Here is a 24048-nt window from a genome sequence, read left to right as displayed (position 1 = left end):
TCACCTTCTGCAGGTGTATTTACCCACTTTGTCACGAAGCTCTTTGGATTTCACACCATAAATGATAGGGTTGAGCATGGGGGGGACAAGGAGATAGAAGTTAGCGAAGGTGACATGTACATGGGAAGCAATTCCTTGACCAAACCGCTGTGTCAGGTAAGAGAAGAGGGTGGGAGTATAAGACATCAGCATCACACAGATGTGGGCGGTGCAGGTGTTGAGGGCTTTCTGGTGGTCTTTCTTGGAGGAGATTCTGAGGACAGCCCTGATGATCAGACCGTAGGACAGCACAATGAGAATCAGGTCTAACCAGATGACTACAAGTGCTGTCACCAAACCATATGTCCTGTTGACTGTAATGTCCCCACATGACATCTTTGCCACAGCTATGTGCTCACAGTATGTGTGGGGAATAATGTGGTTGGCACAGAATGGCATCCTGCTCAGGAGCAGGGGCAGGGGCAGAATGAACAGAACAGCTCTTATCAAACCCACAAGACCTAGCTTGGCTATTCGTGCGTTGGTGAGGATTGTGGCATATCTCAGAGGGTTGCATATGGCAACGTAACGATCGAAGGCCATTGTCACAAGGACAGCTGACTGCATACCAGAAACTGCATGAATGAAGAACATCTGGGTGAGGCAGCCATTCAGAGTAATGCCTTTCAAATTGAACCAAAATATACAAAGTGCCTTTGGAATGACAGAGGTAGACATGACGATATCTGTGAGTGCCAGCATGCAGAGCAGCAGGTACATTGGCTTGTGCAGGTTCTGCTCTTTGCCTACAACAAACAGAACCATGGAATTTCCAAACAGGCTGATAATGTAGAATGTAGAGAAAGGGATGGAAATCCAGATATGGGCAGCTTCCAGGCCTGGGATGCCCATTAGAATAAATGGTGAAGGGTCAGAGGGTGTGAGGTTGAAAGCTGCCATGAGGTGGTTGATGCGTCTATCGGGCTCAGAAATGCTCAAGTTGCCTGTGAAGGGAGAGAAGCACAACAAGGGGGGGTTACACAGTTTATAAGAATTAGTACTTCAATATGTTATAGGTATGAACAATCTAGAAAGGGGTGTGTGCAGTGAGGGGGAGCATTTACAGATAGGTTATAGTCAAGTCCAGAGAAGTCCTCAGAGAGAACTAATGAAGCTAGGTGAATGGGCAGCATGATGGCATATACACTTGGATGTCAATAACTGCAACATTTATGCCATTGGAGGGAAACGTGTACTCCCCAAACATCTTTCGAGGTTCTAATTTGTCTATATGAATTCAGTACAGGGACCTGGGCATCACTGTACACAGCTTTGGGAAGCACCACTCACAGTGCAAGCATGGCAGAAACTAAGCAAAAAATTGGGATCCAGGAGGAGCGGAATGGGAAATCATACAGAAAATACAATGCCATAAGATCAGTCAGTCAATTTTTCACCCTCCTCTGGATTCCTCTTTGTAGTACTGGGAACTCTTCTCACACAGGGTATTGCAGAACTAGAGGGGTTAATGGAAGGGCAACAGGAATGATCAAGTGCCTGGGGAAACTCTCATATAGAGAGAGATTGATGAGACTGGGATTGTTACCTTACAAAGGAGATGAATAAGAGGGGATATGAGAAAAGTCTATAAATTACTGACTTGTAGAGAGGTTTCAGAGGGATGACTGGTGGAGAGTAGATAGAGAAAGTGTTCTCCCTGTCTGATAACACAAGATCAAGAGGACATTCAATTAAACTGAAATGTGGCAAATTCAAAACAGATAAATAGAATGCTTTTCTAGGCACTCAATGCCTAATTAGATTGAGGAACATGTTGTCACAAGACATAGTTGGGGCCATGAGCTAAGCAATGATCAGGAAGAGTTGGACATTTACATGGATAGAAGACTATCTAGTTATAATATTTACAACTAAATAAATATTTTGGAAAGGCTATACCCCCATGTGTTTCTGGACACAAGCCAATTTCTAGCTGTTAGGCATTAGGGGGACACCCTCAGTATGGTCAGGTCATCCTCTCATCTACCCACTACTGGGTTTCTTATACCTTCTTCTGCAGCACCAGGAGCTGTCTCTGTTAGAGAGAGGACAGTGAACTAGATGGACCGCAGATCTGATCCATGATGCTATTCCTATGTTGGAAAAGATCCAAGTTTCCCCCATGGAAACAGACATTATCCTGCTGGTCTATGACTTTGTGCTCAACAGAATAGATATGAAGAGCGCAAAGGTCTTTGTAGTTAGGGCCACAGTCCCGCACCTCTGTTACTTCCTCTCTTTCTTTGGGTGAGACACTTTCTTGCAGGCACCCAGCTTTGCCTGAGACATAATGATGCTGGTCTCTATCATGGGAAGTGCAATGACTCTGAACAAGATTTGGGGGTGTGAAGGGATAATTAGCTAAACATGAGACTCCCAGTGTTACCATGTGGACAAATTTCAGAGTAACAACCGTGTTAGTCTGTATTCGCAAAAAGAAAAGGAGGACTTGTGGCACCTTAGAGACTAACCAATTTATTTGAGCATGAGCTTTCGTGAGCTACAGCTCACTTCATCGAATGCATACTGTGGAAACTGCAGAAGACATTATATACACAGAGACCATGAAACAATACCTCCTCCCACCCCACTCTCCTGCTGGTAATAGCTTATCTAAAGTGATCATCAAGTTGGGCCATTTCCAGCACAAATCCAGGTTTTCTCACCCTCCGCCCCCCCCCCCCCCCCCAACTCACTCTCCTGCTGGTTATAGCCCATCCAAAGTGACCACTCTCTTCACAATGTGTATGATAATCAAGGTGGGCCATTTCCTGCACAAATCCAGGTTCTCTCACCCCCTCACCGCCCTCCAAAAACCACACACATAAACTCACTCTCCTGCTGGTAATAGCCTATCCAAAGTGACCACTCTCCTTACAACGTGCATGAAAATCAAGGTGGGCCATTCCCAGCACAAATACAGGTTTTCTCACCCCCCTCCTTTTCCCAAAACACACACACACACAAACTCACTCTCCTGCTGGTAATAGCTTATCCAAAGTGACCACTCTCCTTACAATGTGCTTGATAATCAAGGTGGGCCATTTCCAGCACAAATACAGGTTTTCTCACCCCCCCCCTTCCCAAAAAACACTTTGTGCTGGAAATGGCCCAACTTGATGATCACTTTAGACAAGCTATTACCAGCAGGAGAGTGGGGTGGAAGGAGGTATTGTTTCATGGTCTCTGTGTATATAATGTCTTCTGCAGTTTCCACAGTATGCATCCGATGAAGTGAGCTGTAGCTCACGAAAGCTCATGCTCAAATAAATTGGTTAGTCTCTAAGGTGCCACAAGTACTCCTTTTCTTTTTGCGATTACAGACTAACACGGCTGTTACTCTGAAACCTGTCATTATGCAAGGCACTGCATTTAGCCGTATGGAGTGGAAATCTATCAACTGCATGAAAAAAACTTGTACAGATACAGACAGACATCATCTTCCTTTCCAAATGCAAACAGATGGACATCGTACCAAAAGGACTGAAGGTAAAAAATCCATTACAATCTACATACCACACAGACTATGCTGACAGCTTGTGCCACACGCTCTCAAAGAAACTGCGGAATCACCTGATCAACATCCTCTACAGCAAACAGGGAAAGATTAAGAATGAGCTCTCAAAAATGGATACTCTCATAAAAAAACAACCTTCCACACAAACTTCCTCGTGGCTGGATTTTACTAAAACTAGACAAGCCATTTACAACACACACTTTGCTTCTCTACAAAAGAAAAAGGACACTAAACTTTCTAAACTACTACATGCTACAACGGGCCACAGCAATGGTTCCCTCAACCCACCCAGCAATATTGTTAACCTATCCAACTATACTCTCAGCCCAGCAGAAGCAGCTGTCCTATCTCGGGGCCTCTCCTTCTGCCCCTCCACCCCCTACGAACATGATACAGTTCTGTGGTGACCTAGAATCCTATTTTCGACGTCTCCGACTCAAGGAATATTTCCAAAATACCTCTGAACAACATACTAATCCACAGAGGCCTCCCTACCAACATTACAAAAAGAAGGATTCTAGGTGGACTCCTCCTGAAGGTCGAAACAGCAGACTGGACTTCTACATAGAGTGCTTCCGCCGACGTGCACTCGCTGAAATTGTGGAAAAGCAGCATCACTTGCCCCATAACCTCAGCCGTGCGGAACACAATGCCATCCACAGCCTCAGAAACAACTCTGACATCATAATCAAAAAGGCTGACAAAGGAGGTGCTGTTGTCATCATGAATAGGTCGGAATATGAACAAGAGGCTGCTCGGCCGCTCTCCAACACCACTTTCTACAAGCCATTACCTATGATCCCACTGAGAGTTACCAAAAGCAACTACAGCTTTTGCTCAAGAAACTTCCTGAAAAAGCACAAGATCAAATCCGCACAGACACACCCCTGGAACCCCGACCTGGGATATTCTATCTACTACCCAAGATCCATAAACCTGGAAATCCTGGGCGCCCCATCATCTCAGGCATTGACACCCTGACAGCAGGATTGTCTGGCTATGTAGACTCCCTCCTCAGGCCCTACGCTACCAGCACTCCCAGCTACCTTCGAGACACCACTGACTTCCTGAGGAAACTACAATCCATCGGTGATCTTCCTCATAACACCATCCTGGCCACTATGGATGTAGAAGCCCTCTACACCAACATTCCACAAAAAGATGGACTACAGTCCGTCAGGAACAGTATCCCCGATAATGTCACGGCTAACCTGGTGGTTGAACTTTGTGACTTTGTCCTCACCCATAACTATTTTACATTTGGGGACAATGTATACCTTCAGATCAGCGGCACTGCTATGGGTACCCGCATGGCCCCACAGTATGCCAACATTTTTATGGCTGATTTAGAACAACGCTTCCTCAGCTCTCGTCCCCTAACGCCCCTACTCTACTTGCGCTATATTGATGACATCTTCATCATCTGGACCCATGGAAAAGAAGCCCTTGAGGAATTCCACCATGATTTCAACAATTTCCATCCCACCATCAACCTCAGCCTGGTCCAGTCCACACAAGAGATCCACTTCCTGGACACTACAGTGCTAATAAACAATGGTCACATAAACACCACCCTATACCGGAAACCTACTGACCGCTATTCCTACCTACATGCCTCCAGCTTTCACCCTGACCACACCACACGATCCATCGTCTACAGCCAAGCTCTGCGATACAACCGCATTTGCTCCAACCCCTCAGACAGAGACAAACACCTACAAGATCTCTATCAAGCACTCTTACAACTACAGTACCCACCTGCGGAAGTGAAGAAACAGATTGATAGAGCCAGAAGAGTTCCCAGAAGTTACCTACTACAGGACAGGCCTAACAAAGAAAATAACAGAACGCCACTAGCCGTCACCTTCAGCCCCCAACTAAAACCCCTCCAATGCATCATCAAGGATCTACAACCTATCCTGAAGGATGACCCAACACTCTCACAAATCTTGGGAGACAGGCCAGTCCTTCCCTACAGACAGCCCCCCAACCTGAAGCAAATACTCACCAACAACCACATACCACACAACAGAACCACTAACCCAGGAACCTATCCTTGCAACAAAGCCCGTTGCCAACTGTGCCCACATATCTATTCAGGGGACACCATCACAGGGCCTAATAACATCAGCCACACTATCAGAGGCTCGTTCACCTGCACATCCACCAATATGATATATGCCATCATGTGCCAGCAATGCCCCTCTGCCATGTACATTGGTCAAACTGGACAGTCTCTACGTAAAAGAATAAATGGACACAAATCAGATGTCAAGAATTATAACATCATAAACCAGTCGGAGAACACTTCAATCTCTCTGGTCACACAATCACAGACATGAAGGTCGCTATCTTACAACAAAAAAACTTCAAATCCAGACTCCAGCGAGAAACTGCTGAATTGGAATTCATTTGTAAATTGGATAGTATTAATTTAGGCTTAAATAGAGACTGGGAGTGGCTAAGTCATTATGAAAGGTAGCCTATTTCCCCTTGTTTTTTCCTACCCGCCCCCCCCCCCCGCCTCAGACGTTCTGGTTAAACTTGGATTTGTGCTGGAAATGGCCCACCTTGATTTTCATGGACGTTGTAAGGAGAGTGGTCACTTTGGATAGGCTATTACCAGCAGGAGAGTGAGTTTGTGTGTGTGGTTTTTGGAGGGGGGTGAGGGGGTGAGAGAACCTGGATTTGTGCAGGAAATGGCCCACCTTGATTATCATACACATTGTGAAGACAGTGGTCACTTTGGATGGGCTATTACCAGCAGGAGAGTGAGATTGTCTGTGGGGGGGCGGAGGGTGAGAAAACTTGGATTTGTGCTGGAAATGGCCCAACTTGATGATCACTTTAGATAAGCTATTACCAGCAGGAAAGTGGGGTGGGAGGAGGTATTGTTTCATGGTCTCTGTGTATATAATGTCTTCTGCAGTTTCCACAGTATGCATTCGATGAAGTGAGCTGTAGCTCACGAAAGCTCATGCTCAAATAAATTGGTTAGTCTCTAAGGTGCCACAAGTACTCCTTTTCTTCATGTGGACAAAATAGCTAATGCGATCATGGGGTGATAACGGGGGGAATCTCAAGTAGGAGCAGAGAAATTATTTTGCCTTTGTATTTGGTGCTACAGCACCTGCTACTGGAATCCCATTCTTGGTGTCCACAGTTCAAGAAGGAGGGTTCATAGCCAAGCCACAAGAATACGGAAAGAATTAAACACCTGCCTTAGAGTGTTAAGGGGAGACTTGGTCACAGTCTCTAAGTACCTACATGGGGAACCAATATTTAATGTGAGCTCTTCAGGCTAGCAGAGGAAGGTCTAACACTATCCAAGGGCTGGAAGTTTAAGTTATACACATTCTGACTGGAGATAAGGTATACACTTTTCAAATGGTGAGAGTAATTAACCATGGGAAGAATTTTTAAACCAAGATTGGATGTTTCTCTCCAACAATGGGTCTCAGCATTTCCAGACTACTGTATCCCTTTCAGGAGTCTGATTTGTTTTGCGTACCCCAAGTTTCACCTCACCTAAAAACTACTTGTTTACGAAATCAGACATAAAAATACCCAAGTGACACAGCATTCTCTTACCGCAAAATTGCTTACTTTCTAATTTTTACTATGTGCTTATAAAGTAAATAAATTGGAATACAAATATTTTACTTATATTTCGGTGTATAGTACATAGAGCAGTATAAACAAGTCTGTATGAAATATTAGTTTGTACTGACTTAGCTACTACTTTTCATGTAGCTTGTTGTAAAATTAGGCAAATATCTAGAGGAGTTGACATACCCCCTGGAAGGCCTCTGTGCACCCCTAGGGGGACGTATACCCTTGTTGAGAACCACTGCTCTAAAAGACCTGCTCTAGTTCAAACACAAACTATTTCAAAGCAGGTCTCTGGCCTGTGTTATGCGGGAGGTCAAAATGCATGAGCACAAACATCCCTTCTGGCCTTGGAATCTACGAATATGTCCCCAGGGGGCAACTGGGGACATTTTGCCTGCACACCCGTGCCTGAGCTTACTGAAGGCATTTTTTCTGTTCATGACAGAGGTGAATTTAGCCCTATGGGGAGAAATTCTCCTGTGATTGTGGTGCCTGGGAAATGTGACAATAGGTGTGTATTTCATGAGGCTGCGGGATCCCGTGACACACTGCATGGATGAATGTTTTAGGTGAGAAAAAGAATAACCTGAGCCCATAAAATCTCTGTGCTGAGGAATATATGTACACGCATCACCGTGAATGGCTAACAGAGCTGGCTTAGAAATGATCCCAGAGTTTCCTGGGTTTAACGTCTGGCTCCCAGTGGTCCATTGTTTCAGGCATCTGCCAGTGGTTCCTGCACACGGCAGCTGTATTTATCCAGGCCCTCACGTGTCCCAGAGTTTCCAGCCCTTCTTATATAATGTGAAAACTTCTCGGCTTGTGAGTTGGTCCCGTGTAGTAGTCCCCGAAGCTTCATGCGGTGTCTATGGGTGCAGCACAGGTGCCCTGGTATTTGCCGCTCGTGTGTGAGCTTCTCACTGGTGAGATGCAGTAACTGATCTCCCCCCAGCCAAGGGAGCTGGTGTGACGGGAGGGACCTAACCCACTGCAGAGGAAGAGTTGTGGCAGGCATAGGGCAGCTCGGAGGTTGGGGGAGCCAGGGATGACTGGGGAGTATGAGGCAGACACTAGCGCCCAGCGTGCTGTTGGAATCAGGGCACCCTGAGATGGGGAAGGAGAGTATGAACAGGAGCTTGGAGTATAATGGGAGACTGAACCATCTGAGAAGCAAAGATCAATGGTTCTTTTCACCGGTGAAATGCCTGAAGTTATTTAACAACAACAATTGGAAACGAAACAGAGTAAAGGTTGTGACACTCAGGGTGCAGCTCTGTGGCTTGCCAGGGAAGAGAGACCCTGAGACCCACCCACATGCATTCAAGGCCAGGAAAGTTCCCAGTGTTGGCCCTGGACCAACAATCACAAAGGAAAATCCAATTTCAACAGCTCTGTCTTCCTGAGCATGTAAACGTCGCTCCCCACCCCCACAACACCCAGTGTTTGCTCGCCTGTCGATGTACTCCCTGCTCCCGGTCACCACACGAATCAGTGCTGTCCACCTGTCCGTGTAACCCTTGCCTGCCCCACTGCCCACAGCACTGGCCACCTATCCAAATACAGCCCACTCCCACAACCCCCAACGTTTGCTCACCTGTACATGAACACCTCCTGCCTACCCCGCAACCCCCGGTACTTCCCACCTGTCCGTGTAAACCCTGCTCCCAGCCCCCACAACCCCCAGCATTTGCTCGCCTGCCTGAGTACACCTCGCGCCTGTCCCACAACACTGAACACCTCCCGCCTGTCCATGTATGTCCCCCATCCCCACAACTCTCACTATTGCCAAACAGTGATTCCACTAACCCAGGACAAAAACCAGGTTCCAGACCCCACAGCGACAGCTCACAGAAATAACTCCTCAGTCTAGGATAATCTCACGGTCTGCCTGCACAGGGCAACAAGGCAGATCCGCCTGAACTGGGGTGAAGGAAACCCCAGCAGCAGGGGCTCAGCCTATGCAGGGAAGGAGAGAGGGACAGACCCAGTGGGAGGGAGAGAGGACGTGGAGACTAAAAAGAACCAGCATGTGTAACTCTTCATAGAATCATAGAATATCAGGGTTGGAAGGGACCTCAGGAGGTCATCTAGTCCAACCCCCTGCTCAAAGCAGGACCAATCCCCAATCAAATCATCCCAGCCAGGGCTTTGTCAAGCCTGACCTTAAAGACTTCCAAGGAAGGAGATTCTACCACCTCCCTAGGTAACGCATTCCAGTGTTTCACCACCCTCCTAGTGAAAAAGTTTTTCCTACTATCCGACCTAAACCTCCCCCACTGCAACTTGAGACCATTACTCCTTGTCCTGTCCTCTTCTACCACTGAGAATAGTCTAGAACCATCCTCTCTGGAACCACCTCTCAGGTAGTTGAAAGCAGCTATCAAATCCCCCCTCATTCTTCTCTTCCGCAGACTAAACAATCCCAGTTCCCTCAGCCTCTCCTTATAAGTCATGTGTTCCAGACCCATAATCATTTTTGTTGCCCTTCGCTGGACTTTCTCCAATTTATCCACATCCTTCTTGTAGTGTGGGGCTCAAAACTGGACACAGTACTCCAGATGAGGCCTCACCAATGTCGAATAGAGGGGAAGGATCACGTCCCTCGATCTGCTCGCTATGCCCCTACTTATACATCCCAAAATGCCATTGTCCTTCTTGGCAACAAGGGCACACTGCTGACTCATATCCAGCTTCTCGTCCACTGTAACCCCTAGGTCCATTTCCGCAGAACTGCTGCCTAGCCATTCGGTCCCTAGTCTGTAGCTGTGCATTGGGTTCTTCCGTCCTAAGTGCAGGACCCTGCACTTATCCTTATTGAACGTCATCAGATTTCTTTTGGCCCAATCCTCCAATTTGTCTAGGTCCCTCTGTATCCTATCCCTGCCCTCCAGCCTATCTAACACTCCTCCCAGTTTAGTATCATCCGCAAATTTGCTGAGAGTGCAATCCACACCATCCTCCAGATCATTTATGAAGATATTGAACAAAACCGGCCCCAGGACCCACCCCTGGGGCACTCCACTTGACACCGGCTGCCAACGAGACATGGAGCCATTGATCACTACCCGTTGAGCCTGACAATCTAGCCAACTTTCTACCCACCTTATAGTGCATTCATCCAGCCCATACTTCTTTAACTTGCTGACAAGAATACTGTGGGAGACCGTGTCAAAAGCTTTGCTAAAGTCAAGAAACAATACATCCACTGCTTTCCCTTCATCCACAGAACCAGTAATCTCATCACAGAAGGCGATTAGATTAGTCAGGCATGACCTTCCCTTGGTGAATCCATGCTGACTGTTCCTGATCACTTTCCTCTCCTCTAAGTGCTTCAGCATTGATTCCTTGAGGACCTGCTCCATGATTTTTCTGGGGACTGAGGTGAGGCTGACTGGCCTGTAGTTCCCCGGATCCTCCTTGTTCCCTTTTTTAAAGATTGGCACTACATTAGCCTTTTTCCAGTCATCTGGGACTTCCCCCATTCACCACGAGTTTTCAAAGATAATGGCCAATGGCTCTGCAATCACATCCGCCAATTCCTTTAGCCCTCTCGGATGCAACTCGTCCGGCCCCATGGACTTGTGCACGTCCAACTTTTCTAAATAGTCCCTAACCACCTCTTTCTCCACAGAGGGTTGGCCATCTACTCCCCATGTTGTGATGCCCAGCGCAGCAGTCTGGGGGCTGTCCTTGTTAGTGAAGACAGAGGCAAAGAAAGCATTGAGCACATTAACTTTTTCCACATCCTCTGTCACTAGGTTGCCTCCCTCATTCAGTAAGGGGCCCACACTTTCCTTGACTTTCTTCTTGTTGCCAACATAACTGAAGAAACCCTTCTTGTTACTCTTGACATCTCTTGCTAGCTGCAGCTCCAGGTGCGATTTGGCCCTCCTGATATCTTTCCTACATGCCCGAGCAATATTTTTATACTCTTCCCTGGTCATATGTCCAACCTTCCACTTCTTGTAAGCTTCTTTTTTATGTTTAAGATCCGCTAGGATTTCACTGTTAAGCCAAGCTGGTCGCCTGCCATATTTACTATTCTTTCGACTCATCGGGATGGTTTGTCCCTGTAACCTCAACAGGGATTCCTTGAAATACAGCCAGTTCTCCTGGACTCCTTTCCCCTTCATGTTAGTCCCCCAGGGGATCCTACCCATCCGCTCCCTGAGGGAGTCGAAGTCTGCTTTCCCGAAGTCCAGGGTCCGTATCCTGCTGCTTACCTTTCTTCCCTGTGTCAGGATCCTGAACTCAACCAACTCATGGTCACTGCCTCCCAGATTTCCGTCCACTTTTGCTTCCCCCACTAATTCTTCCCTGTTTGTGAGCAGCAGGTCAAGAAAAGCTCCCCCCCTAGTTGGCTTGTCTAGCACTTGCACGAGGAAATTGTCCCCTATGCTTTCCAAAAACTTCCTGGATTGTCTATGCACCGCTGTATTGCTCTCCCAGCACATATCAGGAAAATTAAAGTCACCCATGAGAACCAGGGCGTGCGATCTAGTAGCTTCTGCGAGTTGCCGGAAGAAAGCCTCATCCACCTCATCCCCCTGGTCCGGTGGTCTATAGCAGACTCCCACCACTACATCACTCTTGTTGCTCACACTTCTAAACTTAATCCAGAGACTCTCAGGTTTTTCTGCAGTTTTGTACCGGAGCTCTGAGCAGTCATACTTCTCCCTTACATACAGTGCTACTCCACCACCTTTTCTGCCCTTTTCTTCCTCAAAAGACCCAAAGATTTAATGTATTGCAGCCCGTTAGAAACCCAGACACCCCTTCCTGAGGCTGCTTTTCCATCTTGGCAATTGCTAACATTATCACGAGGCTGTAGTGCGGTTGCTCACAGGGGAAGGGTGGTCCCTGTGGGGGATTGTGTCGGAGGCAATCTGCTACAGTGTAGTCCACATTGCATTATTGTCTGAGACACCTCCCATGGCCCAGGAGGCTTCATTACGCCTTGTTGGTCTATGCATTAGGCAGGATGTCCGTTCCCTATTTCGACCGTTTTCAGGACCCCACGCCACCGTGATCTGGATACAGTACATCCCCCCCTCATCCTCCCCCACCACCACACACACACTGAGCGTTCTGGGACCTCCCCTGGTGAGATTTCCAACACTGCCTAGTTTCCTCTAAGCCAGAAAGATGCTTTTCTTTTCATTATTCTCATCCTCTCCAGAACCAGAGATGCCAGGGCACAGAGAGAGGAGACCCCTCTCCGCACACAAAAAATTGTTATCCTGATTGTTCTGAACCTATAAATCTGTGAGTGTGAGATTTCAGCAAGACTCCTGTCAGTTGTTATTTTTGGTCCAAATGAACTCACCCATGCTAAGAGGCCACAGGACAACTCCAGCTGAAGTCACTGGAGGCTTGTGGCAGGAGTAAATCAGAACATTTATTTAAGTCCATACATGTCGATTTAGAGTGGCTGTGTTGGGAGTGTGCCATAGATCTCAGTGGGTCCTGCTACAGAAAGCATTATTTTGTTGTGCTCTGAAAGAGTCTGAAGGAAACTCCCAGTTTATGTGACCTTCTGGGACCAAGCATGAGAGATGGGGATTCCTAAACACATGGGCTCTGATTTGGCTCTCTGGGAGGCCAGTGTCAATCTGGAGTGACCCAGTGATGGCAGAATGGGAGAGCAGAATCTGGCCAGTGTGTGACCCATTCTTGTTGTGAACCCTCTGCAGCAGCTTTGACTTCACTTCTTAAGAGGCCAGTGAAGTTGCTGAATTGGAAAACATGAGCGAACCTGAGGAAAAACCACACAGCCCCAAAAAGAAAGCTACTGAGACAGATAGAAGGACACAGTAAAAGACAAGGAACTGATTTTAAAAATATATATTTGTCTAAACTATTTCCAATACATGTGTAGTGCCAATATTACCAGGTGAATCCCTTGGTGTTTCTGACAATACTAAACAGTTCAAGTCACCGTGCTGCTGAATTCCTGCCCAGATGGTTCTTGATTTGAACCCTGGAACCCTTCCTGAACCCTCAGCACTAACTTTAATGCAGAAACAGGCAACTCACCAAACTCCTGCTCAGCAGAGAGAAGAAATCTCCTTACATCAATAGGAAGGAAGAGCCTTAAGAATCAAGGTATGAATCTCACATGTCTAACACTCACCATGCTGGGCAGCGATTTTTATAATTCCCCTGTACAGTCCTTGCAGACTCTCAGATTGGCCAGGACTCCCAAACAATTCTCTTGGCTCTGTGAGCAGTGGGATGAGCAGAAAATAGACCCTGGAGAACTTCAGCTGGAGAGCCTCCCCTGGGAGTAAAGAAATGATTTGCTGATACCAGGGACTCAAGATTTTCAGGGCCAACTGAGTCTTGATGTCTGTTGTTCATCCTAGCAAATGATGATGTACAGTCGTCTGCACTGTGTGTGGGAATGCTGCCACAAGATATGGGACCAAAAATCTTTTTCAATTGATTGTAGCAGTGCACCACTGCATACTGCCCATGCAGTTGTAATATACAGTGCATTAGCAGCTGCAAAGTCAGTGCCACTCTGTGAAGGCCAAATGAAGTGTTCTTTAATTGATGCGAGATGTAGGGTATGGAAAAGTCTTTTTTCTCATACAATTCTGGTATCAAAGCTATTTGCCAGTATCTGTTTGTGAGGACTAAAGTGGATAAACATCTGGAAGCTCAAACCCTTCTAATATTTCATCTCTTCTCTGCATAGGGTAATCATAAAATTTCAATATTCTGTTGATCTTTCAGAAATTGATGCAGAAAAGGGGTTGTGCTATCCTGTGTGAGAACTAGTACAATGGGACTTCTCCACTCACTGTGGTGTTTTACCATGCTGGGATGAGAACACAGGGGTAAAGGAATCAAACAACTGCTATATCTGGATATTTTGTTCTGGATACAGTCCCTTCTCCATGCTTGCATTACCGGTGCCTGGGGCTCTAATCTGGGCTCCAGAAAGTATGAGTGTGATGGGTTATCAGCCCCAGAGTTCAGTCTGGGAGCCCTAGAAATTGCTATTCCTCTCTAAACACTCAGCTGAGCTGGCCCTTTTTCATACTGCTTTGCTGGTGATTCAGCCTCTCCAGGCCATGTTATGACCCAACAGGACAGCAAATGTCACCACACACCCAAACTGAGCTACCCGAGGGCTTACTTAAACCATCAAATTTCAAACAGCAGACACCGGGTGTGAGAGGGTTTTCCCTTCACCCTCTCCCTTTCTTTGGCTGAAACTAACAAGGTAAACACAAGTCGCTGTCACTGAGGATGGATGTGGCTGTAATAATCAAGGGCGTGGCCCTTGATGGACTGTTGTGAAGGCACGCAGTTTACAGGGAACACTGACCCCATCCCGGTGGCCATGATCCTGTTTAGCAGCCATTGGTGCCATGGTTTGTGCCTCTGCGTTTGATTGTGGAACGCTGGGTGTGGATTGCTCTCTCAGACACAAATCCCTGAAGTCTTTAAATGCACCTGCTGTGAAGACTGTTAAGTAGCCACATTTCCAGGCCTTGTGACATGTCAGACTGCTTGGTGGCTTCACATCTTTTGAGGGAAACTCCTTGGGCAGTGTTATCTTCCTGGATCGATTGATGGCTGTTTTGGCCAGTGCCAGGGAAAGTCTGATGAGGTTTCATGACCTCCTGGTGTTACCCTGCTGGTAAGGATGGGTTTCTGCACCAAGGGGTTTTCGTTAAGAGACTAGGAGACCCGCTCCATAAAACACACATTGTTTACTGAGTGATACTTTAGCACACATACACAATAGTAAAAACATGCTCTATACGGTTTGCCATAATGCTAACTCTGTTCTTGCTACCAAGGCCCTCGGGATCACAAGGCTAGGGGTCCCTTGTTTGCTGTCCTTCACTGTCTGAGGAACAAACCAACTCTCCTCTGTCCTGCTCTCTATGCTCCAAGGCAATCAACCCACTGCGCATGTACAAACTTCAAAATAAACCCATCTCTAGGCAAACTTTTCTCATTTTCCCACCAGCAAACAATGGTAACAACCTAGTAAACATAGCCATTGTCTATGAACTCTGTGCATAGCAGGGCTGCACTGTCTCACTCGTTATGGTCTCTGCCCGTGGTCCAAGGGCACAGTTATCTTACTCTACAATGGGGCCACAGATGTGAGAGGAGCATTGCTGTGCTCCCAGTCCTGGTACCAATTGTCCAGAAGATCTTAGACTGACACCAGCTAGGACCGATCTCTGGTGACGGGCCCTCTGTCTCTAGGGCAGGGAGATGGGGGTGGGACAGTAAAACCTGGAAGAGGAGGTCTCCACTGTTGACTGCTTCCAGGTCCAGGTAAAGGATCAGCAAATCCAAGATCTGTTCTCTCGAGGAGTGATTAACCCCATTCACTTCAGATACCTGGTCTGTGAGACCCAGGTGTCCTAGCCACACACCTCTCAATGACACAATCAGACCAAACACAGCTCACCCAGGTCCCTTCACCTCCAAGTGCAGGACCCACAGTTACTTCTCATGCTCCCCTAGGAATTGGAATAACAGAGGTGGGGTATCTCATATGACTGGAGCAATGCAAAGAATTTTAAGGAAGCCTTATTGAGGATGCAGGAACAAACCATCCCAATATGCAGAAAAATTGGCCAATATGGCAGGCAACCAGCATGGCTTAAAATAGAAATCTTTGGTGAGCTTAAACACAAAAAGGAAGCTTACAAGAAGTGGAATCTTGGACAGATGACAAGGGAGGAGTCTATAAATATTGCTTGAGCATGCAGGGGTTTAATCAGGCAGGCCAAAGCGCAACTGGAGTTGCAGCTAGTAAGGGATGTGAAGGGTAACACAAAAGGTTTCTACAGGTATGTTAGCAAGAAGAAGAAAGTGTGGGACCCTTACTGAATGGGGGAGGCGAGCTAGTGACAGATGATGTGGAAAAAGCTGAAGTACTCAATGTTTCTTTGCCTCAGTCTTCACAGACAAGGTCAGCTCCCAGACTGCTGCACTGAGCAGCACAGTGTGTGGAGGAGGTGAGCAGCCCTTAGTGTTGAAAGTCCAGGTTAAGGACAATTTAGAAAAGCCTGAGATGTACAAGTCCATGAGTCTGGATCCAATGAATCCAAGGGTGCTGAGGCAGTTGACTGATGTGATTGCAGAGCTATTGGCCATTATCTTTGAAAACTCAGAACGATCAGGAGAGGTTCCAGACCATTGGAGAAAGGCAAATATAGTGCCCATCTTTAAAAAAAGGGAAGAAGGAGAATCCCGGTAACTACAGATCGGTCAGCCTCACCTCAGTCCCAAGAAAAAAATAATGGAGCAGGTCCTCAAGGAATCCATTTTGAAGCACTTAGAGGAGAGGAACGTGATCAAGAACAGTCAGCATGGATTCACCAAGGTAAAGTCATGCCCAACCAACCTGATTCACTTCTGTGTTGAAATAACTAGCACTGTGGATATGTGGAAAATGATTTACGTGATATAACTGGACTTTAGCAAAGCTTTTGTTACCAGCTTCCGTGGTACACATGCCAGCAAGTTAAAAAAGACTGGATTCTATGAATGGACTATAAGGTGGATAGAAAGCTGGCCATATCATCGGGCTCAACGTGTATTGATCAATGGGTCTATGTCTAGTTGGCAGCGAGTATCAAGCGCAGTGCCCCAGGGGTCTTTCCTGGGGACATTTATGTTGATGATCTTTATTAATGATTTGGTTTGCACCTTGAGCAAGTTTGCAGATGACACTAAGCCGTGGGGAGAGGTAGATAAGCTGTAGGGTAGGGATAGGGTCCAGACTGACCTAGACAAATTGGAGGATTGGGCCAAAAGAAATTTGATGAGATTCAACAAGGACAAGTGTAGAGTCCTGCAATTATGATGGAAGAATACCATGCACAAATACAGGCTGGAGACTGACTTGCTAAGCGGCTGTTCTACAGGGGATTACAGTGGACGAGCAGCTGGATATGAGTCATCAGTGTACCCTTCTTTCCCAGAAGGTTGGTGGCTAATTGGGCTGCATTAGTGGGAGTATTGCCAGCAGATCAAGGGAAGGGATTATTCTCCTCTATTCGGGACTGATGAGGTCACTTCTGGAGTATTGCCTCCAGTTTTGGTCCCCCCCACTACAGAAGGGATGTGGACAAATTGGAGAGAGTCCAGCAGAGGGCAACGGAAATGATCAGGGGCTGGGGCATATGACTTACGAGGAGAGGCTGAGGGAACTGAGATTGTTTAGTCTGCAGAAGAGAAGTGTGAAAAGCGATTTCATAGCAGCCTTCAACTACCTGAAGGGGCATTCCAAAGAGGATGGAGCTTGGCTGTTCTCAGTGCTGGCAGATGACAGAACAAGATGCAATGGTCTCGAATTGCAGTGGATCAGGGTGAGGTCTAGGCTGGATATTAGGAAACACTATTTCTCTAGGAGGGTGGTGAAGCACTGGAATGGGTTACCTAGGGAGGTGGTGGAATCTCCATAGAATCATAAAATATCAGGGTTGGATGGGACCTCAGGAGGTCACCTAGTCCAACCCTCTGCTCAAAGCAGGACAAATCCCCAATTTTTGCCCCAGACCCCTAAATTGCCCCCGTCACGGATTGAACTCACAACCCTGGGTTTAGCAGGCCAATACTCAAACCACTGAGCTATCCTCCCCTTAGAGGACTTTAAGGCCAGGCTGGACAAAGCCCTGGCTGAGATGATTTAATTGTGGTTGGTCCTGCTTTGAGCATGGTGTTGGTCTAGATGACCTCAGGAGGTCTCTTCCACCCCTGATATTCTATGATTCTGTGAATCTTTGCTCCCATCTCTGGATATTCCCTGTCATGGCTGCCACTTTTGGTAGCTGCTCCTCCCTTCCTAAGATGCGGGGCTTCCAGCCCTCCTGGGCTCCACATAGTCCTCCCACAGTGGCAGCAGAGCCAGGAATCATCCCTCTACTGCAGGTCTCCCCCCTCAGACAATGCACAGTTGGACCGTCTACCCTTAACCTCCCAGCACTTGCCCTCTCTTGTTTTCTTGGCATTCTTCCTATGCAGCCCTTCCTCTGGCTTCCCTCTCAGGATTAACCCACCCATAGGCATTGGGACACCATAGATAGCTGTCTCTGGGACATAAGAAAAGTTCACAGTCTGTTCCTCACATGTCCCAGGCTCAGGGGAGATGGAGTATTGCTAAAAGTGGGACCTCCATGGCCTGGCCCCTGCCCCTTCTTTTCCACCCAATACCCCTCATTGGCAAGGTCGGAAGTCAGAGCCAGGTCGAAGAGCCTGGGCCTCTTGCAATGCGGGTATGGGTCAAGAGCAGCCCCCAACTCATGTTTCCACCCCCTAAGCAGATGTCCGCATCTCCCCATAACTGCCCACATGGCTCTTACTCTGACCTGCTTCCAGCTTCTGGCCTGGCCTGGAGGCAGTACCTCAGTACCTGAAGAGCCAAATCCGGGCCATGTTAAGAGCTGCCTGGGCATCTGTGGGTATCTGCGGACCCTTCATCTGCCCTAGGCGGGGGAACCAGGGGGCAAGGATATGGCCCAGAGGGTGCTCCAGGGTCCCCCCGCCCCTGGATAAGTGGAGGCTCTGCAGATCCCCACAGCTGCCCATGCTCTTGGGCTGCTCTTACCCAGCCTGGGCTCCAGCTTGTGGCCTGGCTGGAGGTGTAACCCTGGAGTGAAGAGGAGGGGCAGGGGTCTGGGCCTGTGAAGAATGGTGGATTTCCCAGGCCCCTCCACTTTCAAATATGAGGGGACCTTGGTCCCATCTCCACCTCCCTCCCCAATCTGGTGCTTCTGCAAAAGTCTCCAGCCTGTGCTGTGGTGAAACCGTGGGTGAGATACCTGCTCTGGCAGTCGCACATGGCCTCAGGCTCTAGGTGGCAGGAACCTTCTCCCCAGCATGTGCCCTCCCATCAGACTCATGCCCTTCTGAGTCCAGCATTCAAAGACTTCTGTTGAGCAACATCTCCCTGCACTGGGCAACCTGCATATGACCTCCTCACCTTGCTCTTCCAAGCTGCTCTTTGTTTTCAGCTGCCATGTGACTTGTGCCATGATCGGCATCCACTATCCTGGCTCTGGCCCCGCAACTCCCTGCTATAGATTTACCCTGTCTCCTGCACTGCCCCCAACTCCTTGCTCTGGTCTGCTCCTGCTCCCCACCTCTGCCTTCTTCCTCAGTGCTGCTGCTCTGCCTCAGTCCCAGCTCTGCCTTCTGGGCTGTTTTTCTGGACCCTCTGGTCTGGGGATGACAGATTTCTACTACATTCATAGCCCAATATCACTTAAAAATGACGTAAAAGTAGCCCAATCCTTCTTTAAACAAAGTTTGGTTTTTTTAATTAACACATTGGTGTATACATCAAGTAATAAATGAAAATTTTCAATAGACACCTAGTACAAATTAGATATTTATTAAAAAAAAAAAAAAAGCTACAAGGCACAACAGGAGTTTGCCCAGCATAGGAACAAAGCTATGAGATGACAATCAAATTCATCCCCCGCTACTGGTACTTGTATTCTGATTGAGGAATGGTAAGTGTTTCAAATAGAAACACAGAATGACAGTGATAAAATAATCCAAAAGGAAACCAAAATGTATGTAGTACAAAAACTATAGTAAAATTAATATGGTATTTATTTCTAATGGCATTCAAGGATGGTAGTCAATCTCCATATTTTGTGTTGAATTAGTATGTTACTGTTAGTCTCTGAAATGCAATATTTCGTCTTTGTTGGAAGTAGAATACTTCTGGTGCTGGTCATACATGGGTAGAGATCAGTGCAATCATTTCTTTTGTTGGTGCAAACTGTTCACAAGAGAAGTTGTGTTGTTACATATACACCTAACACAAAGAATGTTTTCTAAAAGTTCCTCTTGCGTCTTATTGTGCAGTTTTGTTTATATTAAGTTCATCTGAGAAACAGTCTTTGAACTGCAGGGTTGCAAAAAGGTAGGAACAGCAACAAAATAGCAAATGAGCCAAGTTCAATAAAGTCTTTGTCCCCAGCAGCATCCATGTGTTTGACAACTTCAACCCAAAACTGCTCAAATTGGTTGTCCTGAGTATGAGGCCAGTGAACAATCGGCAAAACTCTCCATTGCTACTCCAATTGTCCAAGGTGTTCACAAACCAACGGCAAAAATGAGATATTAGCCAATCAAGCTCGTGCAGGTCCTCAGTGTAGTAGAAGGACCTTGTGCTTCAAATGATTCAATCACCCTGATGTTTGCTGTTAATCCCTGTTTCACCTGTTTCACAAACTCCAACATCAAATTTCTACACCTGCTCTTGATGTCTTTTCACTGGTTAGTGTGTGTTTTGAAAGGTCCAGGTGAAAGCAAATCTAAAATAGACTGTGGAAATTGGTAAGTAATGTGACTCAAAGGTGATATCATAGTTTAACACATCAGTCCAGTTGTCAAAAACACATGTTTTCACAACTCTCAGCAACAAGCTCTAGCCACAATTCCTGCAGCAACTTTAATACATTCACACTTTCCAACTGAAATGTTTGGTTTATTCTCCAGGATTACAGAAGAACTGAAAGTAGAAATATCAGGTAAATTTTGGTCACAGGATAACTGTTCAGCACTGTAGTTTCTTTCTTTGGCTATGCAAAAGTGTAGCTTCGGTTTGTTGAACTGATTAAGAACCCTGTTCACATAGGAACTAATGGAAACCCACCGTGGAGGATTCGAACCCCAGACGGCACGGTTCGTTGTCTGACCGGAGAGAGAGACAGGCAATACCAGCAAGGTCCAAACTCGAAGCTCTTTATTGAAGAGTGCACACAACAATAGAGAGCAGCCCGTCTCCAAAGAGAAACAGCCAGCCTCTAAGTAAAATTAATAGGTTTTTATAAACAGTTCCGCCGCGTCACAAATTTATTCATAAAGCAGCCCACCACTCCTCTATAATAGGTAAAATCCTCTTACTCCATTATGCAAATATTTCTATCCCCTATTGTATATAACTTTCAGCAAATCACAATGCCGCACTAACAGTATGGGTGTCAACCAGGAGACGAGGAGTTAAAACAGACATAACACAGGAACAGGGAGTGGAAAACAGCACCTCTGTATCTCAAGGACGGTTCCCAGCCAGAACATCTGGCAAAACATGCAGGAATGTAAGCCTCCCTTTTTTCTCTCATTCCCTGTAACTTCAACAAATATCCCTTCATTCTGCTGTCAGAGGCTTTCCCAGCAGCCTCTCTTAGCCTGACTTTGGTTAGGTTGACATAACTGTTTCATATTTAACTTTCCTCACCTAACACCACCTTCTGTCAGAAATGTGGAGTAACTTCTGGTGGTCTGGTAGTCACAGTAAGACTGAGTGACAGGGTATGTGGGGTTGGGGGCTGATGAGTGACATTTGTAAGAGGCCAGGTGATGGTCAGAGAGAGGAAACTTAATGGTGATGTTAGGTGTGAGAAGCTTCTCAGACTCTGAACTTCCATAATGCTGAGCTCAGCCAAACTAGGAGCACCCTTGATTAATGAGGAATTATCCTTTCCCCATCTTGTCACACAACTTTGAAGTCAGTGGCCCCCAGTGATCACCTTCTGCAGGTGTATTTACTCACTTTGTCACGAAGCTCTTTGGATTTCACACCATAAATGATAGGGTTGAGCATGGGGGGGACAAGGAGATAGAAGTTAGCGAAGGTGACATGTACATGGGAAGCAATTCCTTGACCAAACCGCTGTGTCAGGTAAGAGAAGAGGATGGGAGTATAAGACATCAGCATCACACAGATGTGGGCGGTGCAGGTGTTGAGGGCTTTCTGGTGGGCTTTCTTGGAGGAGATTCTGAGGACAGCCCTGAGGATCAGACTGTAGGACAGGGCAATGAGTGTCAGGTCTAACCAGATGACTACAAGCGCTGTCACCAAACCATATGTCCTGTTGACTGTGATATCCCCACACAACATCTTTGCCACAGCTATGTGCTCACAGTATGTGTGGGGAATAATGCGGTTGGCACAGAATGGCTGCCTGCTCAGGAGCAGGGGCAGGGGCAGAATGAAGAGAACAGCTCTTATCAAACCCACAACACCTAGCTTGGCTATTCGTGCATTGGTGAGGATCGTGGCGTATCTCAGAGGGTTGCATATGGCAACGTAACGATCGAAGGCCATTGTCACAAGGACAGCTGACTGCATACCAGAAACTGCATGAATGAAGAACATCTGGGTGAGGCAGCCATTCAGAGTAATGCCTTTCAAATTGAACCAAAATATACACAGTGCCTTTGGAATGACAGAGGTAGACATGCCGATATCTGTGAGTGCCAGCATGCAGAGCAGCAGGTACATTGGCTTGTGCAGGTTCTGCTCTTTGCCTACAACAAAAAGAACCATGGAATTTCCAAACAGGCCGATAATGTAGAATGCAGAAAAAGGGATGGAAATCCAGATATGGGCAGCTTCCAGGCCTGGGATGCCCATTAGGATAAATGGTGAAGGGTCAGAGGGTGTGAGGTTGAAAGCTGCCATGAGATGGTCGATGCGTCTATCGGGCTCAGAAATGCTCAAGTTGCCTGTGAAGGGAGAGAAGCACAACCAGGAGGGGTTACACAGTTTATAAGAATTAGTACTTCAATATGTTATAGGTATGAACAATCTAGGAAGGGGTGTGTGCAGTGAGGTGGGAGCAATTACAGATAGGTTATAGTCAAGTCCAGAGAAGTCCTCAGAGATAACTAATGAAGCTAGGTGAGTGGGCAGCATGATGACATATACACTTGGATGTCAATAACTGCAACATTTATGCCATTGGAGGGAAACATGTGTACTCCTCAAACATCTTTCGAGGTTCTAATTTGTCTATATGAATTCAGTACAGGGATCTGGGTGTCACATTACAGAGTTTGGGGAAGTCCTACTCACAGTGCAAGCACAGCAGAAACTAAGCAAAACATTGGGATCCAGGAGGAGCGGGATGGGAAATCATACAGAAAATAGAATGCCATGAGATCAGTCAGTCGATTTTTCACCCTTCTCTGGATTCCTCTATGTAGTTGTCATAAATATAAAGGGAAGGGTAAACCCCTTTGAAATCCCTCCTGGCCAGGGGAAAGCGCCTCTCACCTGTAAAGGGTTAAGAAGCTAAAGGTAACCTCGCTGACACCTGACCAAAATGATCAATGAGGAGACAAGATACTTTCAAAAGCTGGGAGGAGGGAGAGAAACAAAGGGTCTCAGTCTGTCTATATGCTGTCTTTACCGGGGATAGACCAGGAATGGAGTCTTAGAACTTTTAGTAAGTAATCTAGCTAGGTACGTGTTAGATTATGATTTCTTTAAATGGCTGAGAAAAGAGTTGTGCTGAATAGAATAACTATTTCTGTCTGTGTATCTTTTTTGTAACTTAAGGTTTTGCCTAGAGGGGTTCTCTATGTTTTGAATCTAATTACCCTGTAAGGTATCTACCATCCTGATTTTACAGGGGGGATTTCTTTATTTCTATTTACTTCTATTTCTATTAAAAGTCTTCTTGTAAGAAAACTGAATGCTTTTTTTTTCATTGTTCTCAGATCCAAGGGTTTGGGTCTGTGGTCACCTATGCAAATTGGTGAGGCTTTTTATCCAACATTTCCCTGGAAAGGGGGGGGGGGTGCAAGTGTTGGGAGGATTGTTCATTGTTCTTAAGATCCAAGGGTCTGGGTCTGTAGTCACCTAGGCAAATTGGTGAGGCTTTTTACCAAACCTTGTCCAGAAAGTGGGGTGCAAGGTTTTGGGAAGTATTTTTGGGGGGAAAAACGTGTCCAAACAGCTCTTCCCCAGTAACCAGTATTTGTTTGGTGGTGGTAGCAGCCAATCCAAGGACAAAGGGTGGAATATTTTGTACCTTGGGGAAGTTTGACCTAAGCTGGTAAAGATAAGCTTAGGAGGTTTTTCATGCAAGTCCCCACAT

At 46.6% G+C, this 24048-nt stretch overlaps 2 protein-coding genes across 2 annotated transcripts; both read right to left on the bottom strand.

Annotated features, from left to right (window-relative positions):
- On the bottom strand, positions 1-939 carry LOC102934674 (olfactory receptor 52N4). The gene has a single exon (XM_027832634.2). It carries the CDS (start codon positions 937-939, stop codon positions 1-3), a length of 939 nt encoding a protein of 312 aa, XP_027688435.2.
- Positions 940-21689: 20750 nt separating this feature from the next.
- On the bottom strand, positions 21690-22628 carry LOC102934452 (putative olfactory receptor 52P1). Its single transcript, XM_027832772.2, has one exon. It carries the CDS (start codon positions 22626-22628, stop codon positions 21690-21692), a length of 939 nt encoding a protein of 312 aa, XP_027688573.2.
- Between the last annotated feature and the right edge of the window lie 1420 nt (positions 22629-24048).

The sequence above is a fragment of the Chelonia mydas genome, chromosome 1, assembly GCF_015237465.2.
Source record: "Chelonia mydas isolate rCheMyd1 chromosome 1, rCheMyd1.pri.v2, whole genome shotgun sequence".
Classification (NCBI taxonomy): domain Eukaryota; kingdom Metazoa; phylum Chordata; order Testudines; family Cheloniidae; genus Chelonia; species Chelonia mydas.
The sequence above is the reverse complement of the archived record's forward strand: the minus strand, read 5'-3'. Positions and strand labels throughout refer to the sequence as shown.